General features: G+C 35.9%; 1 protein-coding gene across 3 annotated transcripts in view; it reads left to right on the top strand.

Moving 5' to 3' along the window:
* NAALAD2 (N-acetylated alpha-linked acidic dipeptidase 2) overlaps positions 1-13,622 on the top strand; it is a 49,204-nt gene that overhangs the window by 25,006 nt on the left and 10,576 nt on the right. For all 3 annotated transcript variants that reach the window (XM_044943374.2, XM_006055317.4, XM_044943375.2), the window contains exons 9-16: positions 2,375-2,460; positions 2,888-3,007; positions 3,112-3,194; positions 6,609-6,672; positions 8,092-8,159; positions 8,766-8,857; positions 10,487-10,577; positions 12,367-12,631. In XM_044943374.2, the coding sequence (XP_044799309.2) occupies positions 2,375-2,460; positions 2,888-3,007; positions 3,112-3,194; positions 6,609-6,672; positions 8,092-8,159; positions 8,766-8,857; positions 10,487-10,577; positions 12,367-12,631 (869 nt within the window). The remainder of the gene's footprint in view (positions 1-2,374; positions 2,461-2,887; positions 3,008-3,111; positions 3,195-6,608; positions 6,673-8,091; positions 8,160-8,765; positions 8,858-10,486; positions 10,578-12,366; positions 12,632-13,622) is intronic.

The raw sequence follows: 13,622 nt of genomic DNA, 5'->3' as shown, positions 1-13,622 counted from the left end.
AGGAATGCTGCAATGAGTATGCTTAATAGCTGAAAAACTGATTGCTTCCACATTAGGAAAGGAACGTTTATGAGAGAAATTGTGCGTTTCAGTGGACATGAGTTATTTGTATTACCAGATTTCCACAAGTTAAATTCTGTCTCTGTAGAGTTTTTAAATAGTCTTATCAAAGACTTTGATAGGCAGAAGTAACTCTGATATGTGAGCTGAGTTTGTTCTCAGGTTTCTCCTGTATTTCCCTATATAGGATATTCATTCCTTTCACAAATATTTATTGAGCATTTACTGTACCCTGGCACCATTCTGGGCACTGTGGATTCAGCAGTGTACAAAACAGGCAAAAACCCCTGCCGTCTGGAGTCTATATTCTTGAATTCAGTTTATTTGGAACGTAATGAATTTGAAGTGATAGCAGGACATTATGGGCCATTATGTGTAATTTAATCTTATAGGCAACATCCCTTTAGTGATTAACTTGTAATAAAATACAACATGTTCTTCCCTGTTGCGAGGTGGGGAAGGAAAAGGCCCATCTGAGTCAAATTGGCCCCAGGGCAGGTCTTGTGATGGTGCCAGATTGGAGGCTCGGGTTTTGGGAGGCTCTGATACAGCTCAGGGGTTCCTTGTGTCTGTATGGCTACATCCCTGGCTGATGTCATTGTCATTCAGATTCCTGGCAAGTCAAATTCCCTCAGCAAAGAATCCCAAATTGAAGATCAAATTCCTCTGGAAATCATTTCTGTTGATGGTAAAGCAGGAGATGCCCCAAAGTCAATCTCCCAAGTTGTCCAGAATTTCAGGAACTTCATTTGCAGAGCCCACAATGTTCTTGCTGATCCACTGGAAACCATAGCAGTACTTCTCTAGGTAATTCTTTTAGGTACTTCTGGAGTCAGTGATACTAAAAACTAGAAAAATATAAAGATTAAAGATGTAGATGAGCTTTGAGAATCTGAGGAGATAGCTAGTTTATTTTCTGTTTAGATTAAAATAGATTGTCTTTTCTCATTCCTCATTGTTACGGCATTCATTTTCTTCATTTAATTACATATGTCAGTGAATTTGGGTTTCTTACTAATAGATCTTAGGCTCATATATTTAGAAACATGCTAAAGAATACCTTTGCTTTTTGCTATTAATTTCTATCATTCAGAAGCAAAAATAAAATCTTTTACCAAATGTATTAAAATGCAGAACAACACCCATTGATTAGTTTTCCTCTAAAGGCACTTTTTAGTTGAATACTATTCATGAATTATATACACATTCAGAATCACAATGTACTTTTAGGGTGAGAAACACCAGAATCTACACTTAACAATATACAGGATTTGATGTATTAGTTCTTGCATTCAAAAATGAACTAAAAAGTAGAAAGTTCTGGGGTTCCCTGTGCACTTCCTATGAGCCTGCCATAGATTAAAAATTTTTGTTCCCCTCTGATAAAGAGGCTCAACATTTTCCCATGTCAGTTTGGCTTTATAAAATGTGAATGGCATTTTTTTTTTATCATTTTCTGATCTTGATTGTACTTTCCTGTGAATTCTGATTTGGTTAATTACAATTGATGAATGAATATTTAAAAGGCAGGCCCAGATCAGAATCAACAGTGATGGCCTGGAACAGTTTCATCATATAGCTGTCTTATACACTTTAGCAGGTGTTTCTCAAACTGCCATTTAACAATAGAGCTTATCATGTTTCTTGTAGGCCTCACTCAATCAGCTCTTTAACAGTATACTGATGGACCATTTTGATAATCTTGGAAAATGTTAACTGAATATCAGGAATTAATATTACTATAAAACAAATTAAAAATAAGCTTCTCTGGAGACTTCCCTGGGGGTCAGTGGCTAAGACTCTGAACTTACAATGCAGGGGGCCCGGGTCCTGATCAGATCTCACATGCCACCACTGAGATCTGGTGCAGCCAAATGAATAAATATATATTTAAAAAATTAGGCTTCTTTGACCTTTAATAGATAATAGGCTCTCTCCCTTATTTTTGTAATTGTGTAGCATGTATTTAAAAATCTTAGAATGAATATACAAGCTGTGTTTAATAATAGAATATTTTGAACTTTAAATATCAACAATAGAGCTATGAGGGAGGAAAAATACATTGATGTTTGATTTTTAAAATTTGAATTTAATGTGCATGCTTCAGTACACAGGAGTAAGATGTCATGATATCTGCAATTTACTTGCAAATGGCTCAACAATATTACTTGAGTTTGCGTGGTGGGTATTTGGGAAGTTATTGCTCTGTTATACAATTTTCTGTACTTTTGAGATTTCTTATAATAAAACAGTGGAAGAAAGCTGCTAGACACAATGCTCCATGTGAAGTAATTTGTCCCCTTTGAAATTCTAGGAAGGTTAGAATGCATGTTTATAATATCAATAAAATCACAAGGATTTACAATGTAATCGGAACTATCAGAGGATCTGTGGAACCTGGTAAGTTGATGGATTATTGTAGATGTTTGGCTTTACAAGATTGCAAGAAGATTTTAGTCCACAGCTAATTTTTTCCTGGCTGATGTGAAATGACTAACTTTGGAAGAAAAAAGTATAATTCTAAAAGAAGACTCTACCTTATGGTGTTCATTTCTATGGGGAAACTCAAGAGGAAGTTTTTTTTTTTTTCTGATTAGAACATAACATTTTTAATATGCTTTATTTTTAGTGCAATTTTAGGTTCAGAATTAAATTGAGTACTAGGTACAGAGAGCTCATATGTAACCCCTGCTCCCCTCAAACTCCACGTGTAACATCTTGTACTGTGGTGGTACATTTATTAGAGGAAGTTTAATTTAAAATCTTAAGTTGTGCTCTTTATAAATGTATTCAAAGTTGAAGTTCTTTTGAACACATTTTTTCCCAGACAGGTATGTTATTCTGGGAGGTCATCGGGACTCCTGGGTATTTGGAGGCATTGACCCAACCAGTGGGGCTGCTACTTTGCAAGAAGTTGCCCAGAGTTTTGGGAAACTGCTCAGTAGTGGTAAGTAGCGTTTCTGTGGTAGGTGGTGACAAAAAGTGACAAACTGAAATTTCCTTTGCTTTTAGGCGGATATACCTAGTTATGTGTGTTAACAATGATTACAGGCTGGAGACCAAGAAGAACTATCATTTTTGCCAGCTGGGATGCAGAAGAATTTGGACTTCTGGGTTCTACAGAATGGGCTGAGGTAAATAAGACAGAAGAGTTCTTGTTTTCTTGGTCAACAGGCAACAAATATTTATATCTCATGACTGAAGTGACTTAGAATGCATGCATGCATCAGAGAAGGAAATGGCAACCCACTCCAGTGTTCTTGCCTGGAGAATCCCAGGGATGGGGGAGCCTGGTGGGCTGCTGGCTATGGGGTCACACAGAGTCAGACACGACTGAAGCGACTTAGCAGCAGCAGCAGGATAGTCACAAATAGGTTCCATTACCTAATATGGTTTTAATTTTGATAAATAGTCAAGAGAATTTAGGAATTAAAGTTTGTTTTTACTTTCATAGCAGATTGGCAAAACAGAATATCCTCTTAATTATTGGACTGCAAACAAATTTATTATTGTCAAAATATTTTAGTTGTATTTGTTTTGTAAAAAATCTGTATGTTCAGAAAGTAGTTAAAACTAGCAGGCTGTTTCTGACAAATGACTTAACTTATCTAAAAACTGATACAGATCCTTGGAGTTACTTTTCAAGTTTTTGAAGTTTCTTTGGATTTCTTCTATCTAAGAAAACATAAGATGTTCTATTATGGTGACTATATTATAATTTCACATTTATAGATCTGATACATAATTGTAAACATGGGTTTATTTTACCATTCATGAGAGTGCCTGATTGTGGAGTATAAGATGATAATTTTATAAATTGACTTATTTTTTGCTTCAGCTATGATTAATTCTGTCACTGACTCTTAATACTTTAAGTGTCTCTCCTAGGCTCCCCTCTGTCATCCTCTTCCCTTAGCCTCTCTGTCCAGTATCTCTAAGTTCTTAAATGTGCAAGGTAAGCTCAGAAGGCAAGTGTGCCGAAAACAATTTCCCTCCCCATCCTCTATTTTATAAGTCCAGATTTTATAGAATTGCTTTAAAGCATGTCATGTATTTCTTGCCATCTGTTGTTTCCTTCTGACTCCTTTCCTCTTACTTTACTTTAAAAAAATATGAATTAAATAAATACGGAAGTAAAATCACACACACACAGTTACTTGTATCACTTATGCTTCATTCCATTTATATTGCGAAGTTTTATTATTACGCTGATATTGTGAATATGCATTTTGGAATAGACTTAACTGTAGATGAATAATTTCTTAGGAATACATGGATGTATAAATACATATTTCAGTTCCTATAATTTCAGCAGCTTAAAATGAAGATAAAATAAATCCAAGATATAATATGCCTTGCATTAATTTAAATACATATGGGTTAAAAGACAGTTTCGATACTGTTTCTAGTTTTCTGCCAGATTCTTGATCACATTCCACAGCATCCTTACCTTCTTAAATATAGTTTAGGAGTCTTCTTTATTTCTACTGTAAGTCTGTTATAATGGGGACTCTGACTCTATTTATCTATAGCAAAGTCAGCTGTCACCTGACCTATGGGGGCAGCTACAGAGACAAGAATTCTCATTTGTGTAATAACCACTCACAGCTTTAAATGTTTTTATTGTGATGTATTCTTATATGGTAGCAAGTTAGAGAGAGTAGAGAGGTCTCAGCATATTCTCATATATGTGTGACACTAGACTTCCTCTGCTTTATCTTATAGGGTGAGTGTGTCAGAGAGAGAGAGAGAAAGGATGTCTTCTTAGTCCTGTTGTCCATCCTCTCTCCCTCTAGTTTTTTTCTCTATTCTCTGCTTTTTTTTGTTCTTTTTCTTCATCATACCTTAAAAAAGTTTTAGATAAATGGAAATTTTCAACTACTCACTTTAAATGATAAATTTACATGGGTATATCCAGTTTCAGTGGATCTCACACTTCTATGTAAGTAATGATTGCTAGAGATTCAGTTCAGTTCATTCTGACTCATTGCGACCCCATGGACTGCAGCACGCCAGACCTCCCTGTCATCACCAACTCCCAGAGTCCACCCAAAGCCATGTCCATCGAGTCGGTGATGCCATCCAACCATATCATCCTCTGTTGTCCCTTTCTCCTCCTGCCTTCAATCTTTCCCAGCATCAGGGTCTTTTCAAATGAGTCAGTTCTTCACATCATTTGACCAAAGTATTGGAGCTTCAACTTCATCATCAGTCCTTCCAGTGAATAATTCAAAACTGATTTCCTTTAGGATGGACTGGTTGGATCTCCTTGCAGTCCAAGGGACTCTCAAGAGTCTTCTCCAACACCACAGTTCAAAACCATCAGTATTTCAGCACTCAGCCTTCTTTATAGTCCAACTCTCACATCCATACATGACTACTGGAAAAACCATAGCCTTGACTAGATGGACCATTGTTAGCAAAATTATATCTCTGCTTTGTGATATGCTGCCTAGCTTGGTGATAGCTTTACTTCCACGGAGTAAGCGTCTTTTAATTTCATGGCTGCAGTCACCATCTGTAGTGATTTTGGAGCCCAGAAAAATAAAGTCAGCTACTGTTTCCTCTGTTTCCCTATCTATCTGCCATGAAGTGATGGGACCAGGTGCCATGATCTTAGTTTTCTGAATGTTGAGCTTTAAGCCAACTTTTTCACCCTCCTCTTTCACTTTCATCAAGAGGCTCTTTAGTTCTTCTTCACTTTCTGCCATAAGGGTGATGTCATCTGCATATCTGAGGTTATTGATATTTCTCCCAGCAATCTTGATTCAAGCTTGTGCTTCTTCCAGCCCAGCGTTTCTCATGATGTACTCTGCATACAAGTTAAATAAGTAGGGTAACAATGTATAGCCTTGATGTACCCCTTTTCCTATTTGGAACCAGTCTGTTGTTCCATGTCCAGTTCTAACTGTTGCTTCCTGATCTGCATACAGGTTTCTCAAGAGGCAGGTGAGGTGGTCTGATATTCCCATCTCTTTCAGAATTTTCCACAGTTTATTGTGATCCACACAGTCAAAGGCTTTGGCGTAGTCAATAAAGCAGAAATAGATATTTTTCTGGAACTCTCTTGCTTTTTTGATAATCCAGTGGATGTTGGCAATTTGATCTCTGGTTCTTCTGCCTTTTCTAAAACTAGCTTGAACATCTGGAAGTTCACGGTTCACGTATTGTTGAAGCCTGGCTTGGAGAATTTTAAGCATTACTATACTAGCGTGTGAGATGAGTGCAATTGTGAAGTAGATTGAGCATTCTTTGGCATTGCCTTTCTTTTATTCACTCACAGGGCATGGGAACTGCACTCTGAAAATACTTTTGCCTCAGGGCTCACTGCTATTGCTATAAACAGTAACTAAGCATCATAATGTTTTTCTTGTTTAAATGTATCAGTGTTGTCAACCAAGCAGTTAACAGCATTTTCTCAGAAATTATTGTCAAAAGCATGGGTTTTATAGAGGTATTTGTAGACCACTCTTATACTCAAGTAATCTATATTGTTTATATTCCCACAAAATGCTGTGAGTTAAGTAACAACTTTGCTTCAACTATAGGAGAATGTAAAAACACTCCAGGAGCGAAGCGTTGCTTATATCAACTCAGATTCCTCTATAGAAGGTAAATTTTATTTTTGATTGTTATTAAATAGTATACCATTATTTAAGTTTGTACATTCAGTTTGTAAACCAAGGTTATCCTCTTCCTATGCGATACCTCAATACCTTCATTTTCCATTTTACTAGAGAGAAAATCATTATAATTCAAATGAATCAATGTGATTCATAACTAAATGATTGATCCTAACTTCTTTATATTTACTATTTGCCTATTTTGAATTACTAGTATTTAGCAGCCTTGATGGGAGGGGAGTTTGGGGGAGAACGGATAAATGTAGATGTATGGCTGACCGTGTTTGCTGTCCATCTGAAACTGTCACAACGTTGTTACTTGGCCTTAAAATAAGTTTTTTTTTTTTAAAAGAATATTTTTTATTAAAAACACTATGTGTTTTGAAGATATGAGATATTTTAGAGGGTGGCTAAACTTTGTATTGAATAACATTGAACTACCTGAGGGGCCAAAAAAAGGAAAAGAAAATCTCTAGTATGTCATTACATTCTTCATGTGGAGATAGTAAAAGGATTGGACTAAAATATTTCAGAAGAAATATTTTACAGAATATTTTATACAGAAATACCTCCTGAATGTAATGAAACAGATTTGAAGGGAGCAAAATCTACACACTTCCTTTGACTCTAATATGTGACATTTGTATCTCTAGGCTTTGTATTATTATTTCTAGATACATGTCAGAGCACGCTTACTAGCCACTGACATGCTCTGGTCTAATGTCTGCTGTATACTATTGTATTAAATGAGTGAGGGAGTTCCCTGGGGTGGTCCAGTGGTTAGGATGCCACACTTACACTGCTGTGGGCCTGGGTTTGCTCCCTGGTTGGGAAACTATGAATGAAGAGAGTGAATATTGTGGCCTTACGCCTTCCTTTGCCGAAGTCCCCCTGAGTGATACTGCCTTGGTGAACAATGACTCTCACTGGTACTGTGGGAGCTGCCGCCTTAGCAAACTCCAGTGTCCTACGTGTGTCCTGCAGCCTCTCTCGCCACTGAAGAATTATTTCCATCCTATTTTTGTTGTTGTTGTTGTCTTAAATAATAGTCTTTATTTTTACACAAAGCGCTGCAAAACGAGGCAGTTCCCCAAGGGTGACTTGGAGCTAGAAATTCCATCCTGAGTGTGAAAGTGTTAGTCTCTCAGTTGTGTCCAACTCTTTGCAACCCCATAGACTGTAGCCCACCAGTCTCCTCTCCATGGAATTCTCCAGGCAAGAACACTGGAGTGGGTTGCCATTTCCTCCTCCATGTTTCCACCCTATTTTTAATTCTCTGGGAATGATGCGTTCAATTTGAAGTTTATAGAATCTTGTTTGTACTTGGAAAATAAAGTTAGAATTAAATATAGATTGGAGTTTCATTTGGAAGTATTAAAATACCTTATGTGTCTTGTGTATTTTTCAGGCAATTACACTCTCAGAGTTGACTGTACACCCCTTCTTCATCAATTGGTGTATAAACTAACAAAAGAGGTATGTAGTAGATGTGTCTTAATTTTTTCTGATGGACAGTAAATAACTCTTGTTTTCTAAGTTGGTGATACTTAGAGTGGAGAAAGGAACGGAGAGTATATGTTTGTAAGTATATGTTTAATGAGGGTAATAAAAAATGTTTGCGTGTGTATCCCTACATAAGTTCTTAACAGTTCCCAACTAGAAACCTGAGGTCATGTAGCTTATTAAAACCCATTAAATTCCAACATTGTTTAAACACAGACTTTCTGAAATTAACTGCTCCTTTTCACCCCACCTGCCCTGCAAAACCAGGACTCATTGACAGTTTCAAGCTCAGCTCTTTAATGTCTGTCTGCTGTTCTAAGGCCTCATTGTAGATCGTCTTGGACAATCTCCTAAGTACATGGCCAGGTTACTAACAAGTACAAATTATAAATGAATAGGAGTTTGGGCTGGGATTTTTTTCCCCTGCCATTTGCAAAAGCATATTTTTCTATAAAGAGTATAATACACAAATGTTCATGTAGATAAAAGTAGAAGTTGATGTGAAATAACCTGTGGTTTAATATTGGCAAAAATGTAATTGTTCTGTCTCTTTTCTTAATATTTGACTTATCTTTTCAGATCTCCAGCCCTGATGATGGTTTTGAGAGTAAATCTCTTTATGAAAGCTGGTTAGAAAAGGACCCTTCGTCAGAAAGGAAAACTTCGCCTAGGTAAATCATTTGTATTGCACGTTTTCTACCACAGAATCAGTTGAGTTCCCCTTTGCTCCTTGTTTCTCCAGATGCAATTCTCAGATGTCTCAACAATTTGAGAATATTTTTGCAAATATTTAGTAAAAGATTATTAGGTATTACTTTGCATGCTTGTATAAAGTTACATTCAGATATGTATTAAGTAAGGGCTTCCCAGGTAGACACCCTGCCAATGCAGGAGACACAAGAGATGCAAGTTTGATCTGTGAGTTGGGAAGATCCCCTAGAGGAGGAAACAGCAGCCCACTCCAGTATTCTTGCTTGGAAAATTCCATGGACAGAGGAATCTGGCGAGCTATAGTCCATAGGGTCACAAAGAGTCAGGTATATGGCTGAGCACATTAATTATATGTACTAAATATATTAATAAATATGACTTCAACTGGTAACGATGAAGTAAAAAAAATGATAGATTATTTCCTTCTAAATTTATTAAGGTGCATTATCAGCAACCACCAAGTTATGTCTACCTGTAGTTACTTTAGAATTTATGTAAGAATTAATTTTTACTTCTCGTATACAACAGCTGTCTTGCACTTATTTTGTATTTATATTTGTTTTCAACTGCTATGCTATTTCTAAAACCAGCTGTTGGTAACAATTTATAGCAAATAAGGCTTGTGAGAGTTTAAATGTATCTTCATTATGTTTTATTTGCTTATTCAGAAATAAGAAAAACACTAGTGTAAAAGATTAAAAAACACCCCAAGGTCTCAATCTCAAAAACACTTCTAATAGTTAGGTTCTTAATGTCTACATAATTTTGTATTCTGTTTTACTGACATCATTTTGAGTGAAAATCTTCTATGTCATTACATTATGTATAAATATATATGTATGTATATTGTGGCTTTTTAATTATATGCAAAGAAATATAATTAGATTTATTTCTGAAATATACTAGGGCACATTTAGAGTCTTTATGATCTTAAATGTAGACTTTACCATGGCAGTTTTCATACTAGACCACAGTTCTCTGAGGGGAGAGATCATATCTTATTATTTGTTTTTCCCTCAAAAAATACCATAAATGCTGAGGCCATAGTTACCAGGTTGCCAAATTTGGTGTCACTGCCCAACTCTGGTTGTAGTCAGTGCAGATTTATAGTTTATCATAGGTATAAACAGATGTAATAGGAAAGTTCCTTTTTTCCCACATTTTAATCAACTTTATTTTCTAAAGTTTAAAAATAAATTTTAAAATAAATTAAAGTTTATTCATTATTATTTTAAATAATAAAATAAAGTTTTCATTGTTTAAAATCAGGATATCGTCAGGGTGTTGTTGTTGCTGTTGTTTAGTTGCTAAGTCTGGTTCGACTCTTTGCAACCCCATGAACTGTAGCCCTCCAGGCGCCTCTGCCCATGAGATTTTCTAGGCAAGAGTACTGGTTGTGGGTTGCCATTTCCTACTGCAGGGGATCTTCATAGGAAGGTTTTCTTGAGGGTGGTATACCTTTTTTAATTTTTATAAAGGTACCATACAGTTCCTTGCAGTTGTTGGGATAGGATTCATTGTCCCATCTATTTATATTATCTATTTTTGCATTTATTTCTTCATGTGTGTGTGTTATATTTTACATTTAGAATCAACAAGCTGGGATCTGGAAGTGATTTTGAAGCTTATTTTCAGAGACTTGGGATTGCTTCAGGAAGAGTCCGTTACACTAAGAATAGGGTAACCCATCTTCTTTATTTTGGATACATAGCACTTAATCCACATTCTTTTTGTTAGGAATTCTGTCATTTAGTGGTTGGGCACTGGGCACTGTGCCCTGGGAAGAAAGCCAGGGAGAGAGCTAAGACTGTAGGTCCCACTGTAGATAGACTGAGAAATAATTTGTGTTATTTTGTGAATGTTCACTGCCAGGGTTATTCAGTGAAGTGGTAATTGACAGAGTAATGCCAGGTGCTTAGCTGGTTATCACTACCAAGAGGTTTGCATCCTTCTTCTGATGCAGGTGTTGTTGGAAAATTTATTTCTTTTCTGATCTGCCCCATTGCATCTCAAGCACATTGATGGTATGCAAGTATATGGGTTAGGCAAACCTATACCATTTTTGTCTATGTTATAAGTTATGTCATAAGTCATATTGAAGATTACATCAGTACACTTAGGTTTGTCAAAGATTTTACTAATTTTCTGATAAGTGCAATACACCAACATCATGCTTGTCTAGAATACATAACCCTTGCAAATTTGACTATCCAGAATACAACTAAGAACAGGGAAGTAAGCAAAAACAGCTGCAGAATAACCCAAAATAAGTGCATAAATCGGTATACTGCTACTCATTACATTTCATTCATAAGAGATGTACTTTTGGGAATTCCCATCAATCAGACTCCATGCTTCCCCTGCAGGGGGCACAGGTTAGATCCTTGGTTGGGGAATAAAGATCCCACGTGCCATGTGGCACAGCCAAAATTTTTCTTTTAAAAATCAAAAGACAAAAACAAAAACTCACCACACTGTACACTTAAGGCTGATGAATGTATTAAATTACACTTCATTAAAGCTGCCTTTAAAAAAAGAAAAGAGAGGCATTTTACCCTCTTTCAAAGCCTGTTCACTTTTATACTCTGTCATCATTCTGAACAAAGTGATCTAGTTTCTAAGACAATGCAGATTAAAAGCAGAATGTTAAGTAAATGGAAGGAGATAGATACAGGGATTCCTTTCAGTGATATTAAAAGCAATAAGAATGATAGGTTTATATCAAAGAAGCAGATAGGTAAACTAACATTAAGAAAAGCAGATCTAAGTAGTCAAAAATATTTACATGGAGTACCACCCTGTAACAATTTGTTTATAATGATAATCCTTAATTTTGTAACAAAGATTAGGTGGCATGTGGATATATGTTGTTGGGGAATGCAGGCGAAGGGCTTAAATGTACAACTGACCTTTAAACAACTCAGGAGACAGGGGCGTTAACCCCTGGAGAAGTTGAAAATCATGTGTAACTTTACATTTGGGATCCTGTCGTACTGTAGTACGTATTTATTGAAAAAAAATCTGTGTATAAGTGAACCCCTGCAGTTCAAATCCATGTTGTTAAAGCATCAACTGAATAACCCTCCAGTTATTATGAATAACTGAGCTGCACAGAACCTTTCATTCTCAATCAGTTGATAGATAATTTCTAACTGTGCTGATATTCAATTTGAGTATGTACTCCTTAATTGTCAGCAAAGCAATGAGGAAAATTTTCAAGAAGCAGTATTTTGAATGAAGATTATATGAATTACTAAGTGAACAATGGTAAAATTTTAAGTTGGTGAACATTTCATGGTGAAGTCTTAGTGAAGTAGCCTTAAGCTTTTCCTTCATTGTGATGAAACTCAGGGTACCATATGGTTATGTTTTTTAATGGAAGCATTTTATAATTCCATAAAATATTATAATTTGAATATTTAATATTTTTATATAGTTGATCCCTCCCACCTTTTTTTTTTTTTTCCAGAAAACAGATACTTACAGCAGCTATCCAATATACCATACAATTTATGAGACATTTGAGTTGGTAGAGAAGTTTTATGACCCCACATTTAAAAAGCAGCTTGCTGTGGCTCAGCTACGAGGAGCATTGGTTTATGAGCTTGCAGACGCTAAAATCATTCCTTTCAATATTCAAGACTATGCAAAAACTTTGGAAAACTATGCAAGGAGTATCTATAATTCATCCAGGAAACATGAGCAAGCATGTAGAGGCCATGGAGTATCATTCGGTAAGAAATGTTTGGGCAGGTATTTTACAGTCGTCAAGTTAGAGCTTTAAAATATCATCTCCTGTCATCAGTGCATACAGTTTTATCCTAGAATTTATCCCTGCTTCATTTCACCATCCTGACTTCTAGACAAAGAATTTAAAACACCTATTAAACAGTGCCATTTAGTTTGATATGTGTCAGATGAATCCATTGTGCGAAGTTTGTGCTGCAAACATTGGGCTGATAAATATTTTCCCTATATTGCTGCCTTTAAAAATGCTTTTATTGTTATAAGTACAATACTATTATAGTGTAACAATATTACAGAAAGATGGGGAAGTAGAGAAAGCCACAAATTCTGCTACAAGTATGTATTATAATTACTACCATTATTATTACAGCATTTACCTATTAGTGTTTTCCTACATGGAGAACTTTTTTACATAGTTTTCAGCATTCCTTCCTTTTCTATCTTGCCTTTTTGTGGTTGCTGTTTCACACCAAGTCTCTCCTACAAAGCAGTGATGAAATTTATTATAGCACAGTGTAGTGTAGGAGCATTAAGCATTATGTCTTGAAGTAGTTTCCTGGCTCAGATCCTGGCTCTAATATTTAGTCACTGTCAGACCTTGGGAAAGTTACTTAACACCTCTACTGTCTGTTTTATTGTGAATAAAATAGGAAAATATGTTTCCAAGATTGTTGTGGAGATTCAGTTGGTTGGTACATAGAAATAATGGTGACTGACAGTGCTCATAATGCTAGCTATTATTACTGTTTTATTGTAATCATTCTCTTTTACTATTCTGGGAGTACATATTCTTTGTATATATCAAAGTTAACAAACACTTACTGTCTACCGTGTACCAAGGGCTCTGTTATTTCCTGGAAGATAGAAAGAAGTTTAAGAAATAGCCATTGTCCTCACAGAGCTTATATTCTTATGGAGAAGAAGACCAGACACAGGAGATAGTTATTAGAGGGATACATGTACAGTACTATAAGGGCC

The sequence above is a fragment of the Bubalus bubalis genome, chromosome 5 (assembly GCF_019923935.1).
Source record: "Bubalus bubalis isolate 160015118507 breed Murrah chromosome 5, NDDB_SH_1, whole genome shotgun sequence".
In the NCBI taxonomy this organism is placed as follows: domain Eukaryota; kingdom Metazoa; phylum Chordata; class Mammalia; order Artiodactyla; family Bovidae; genus Bubalus; species Bubalus bubalis.
Note: the sequence above shows the minus strand (reverse complement) of the source record. Positions and strands in the feature narration are given on the sequence as shown.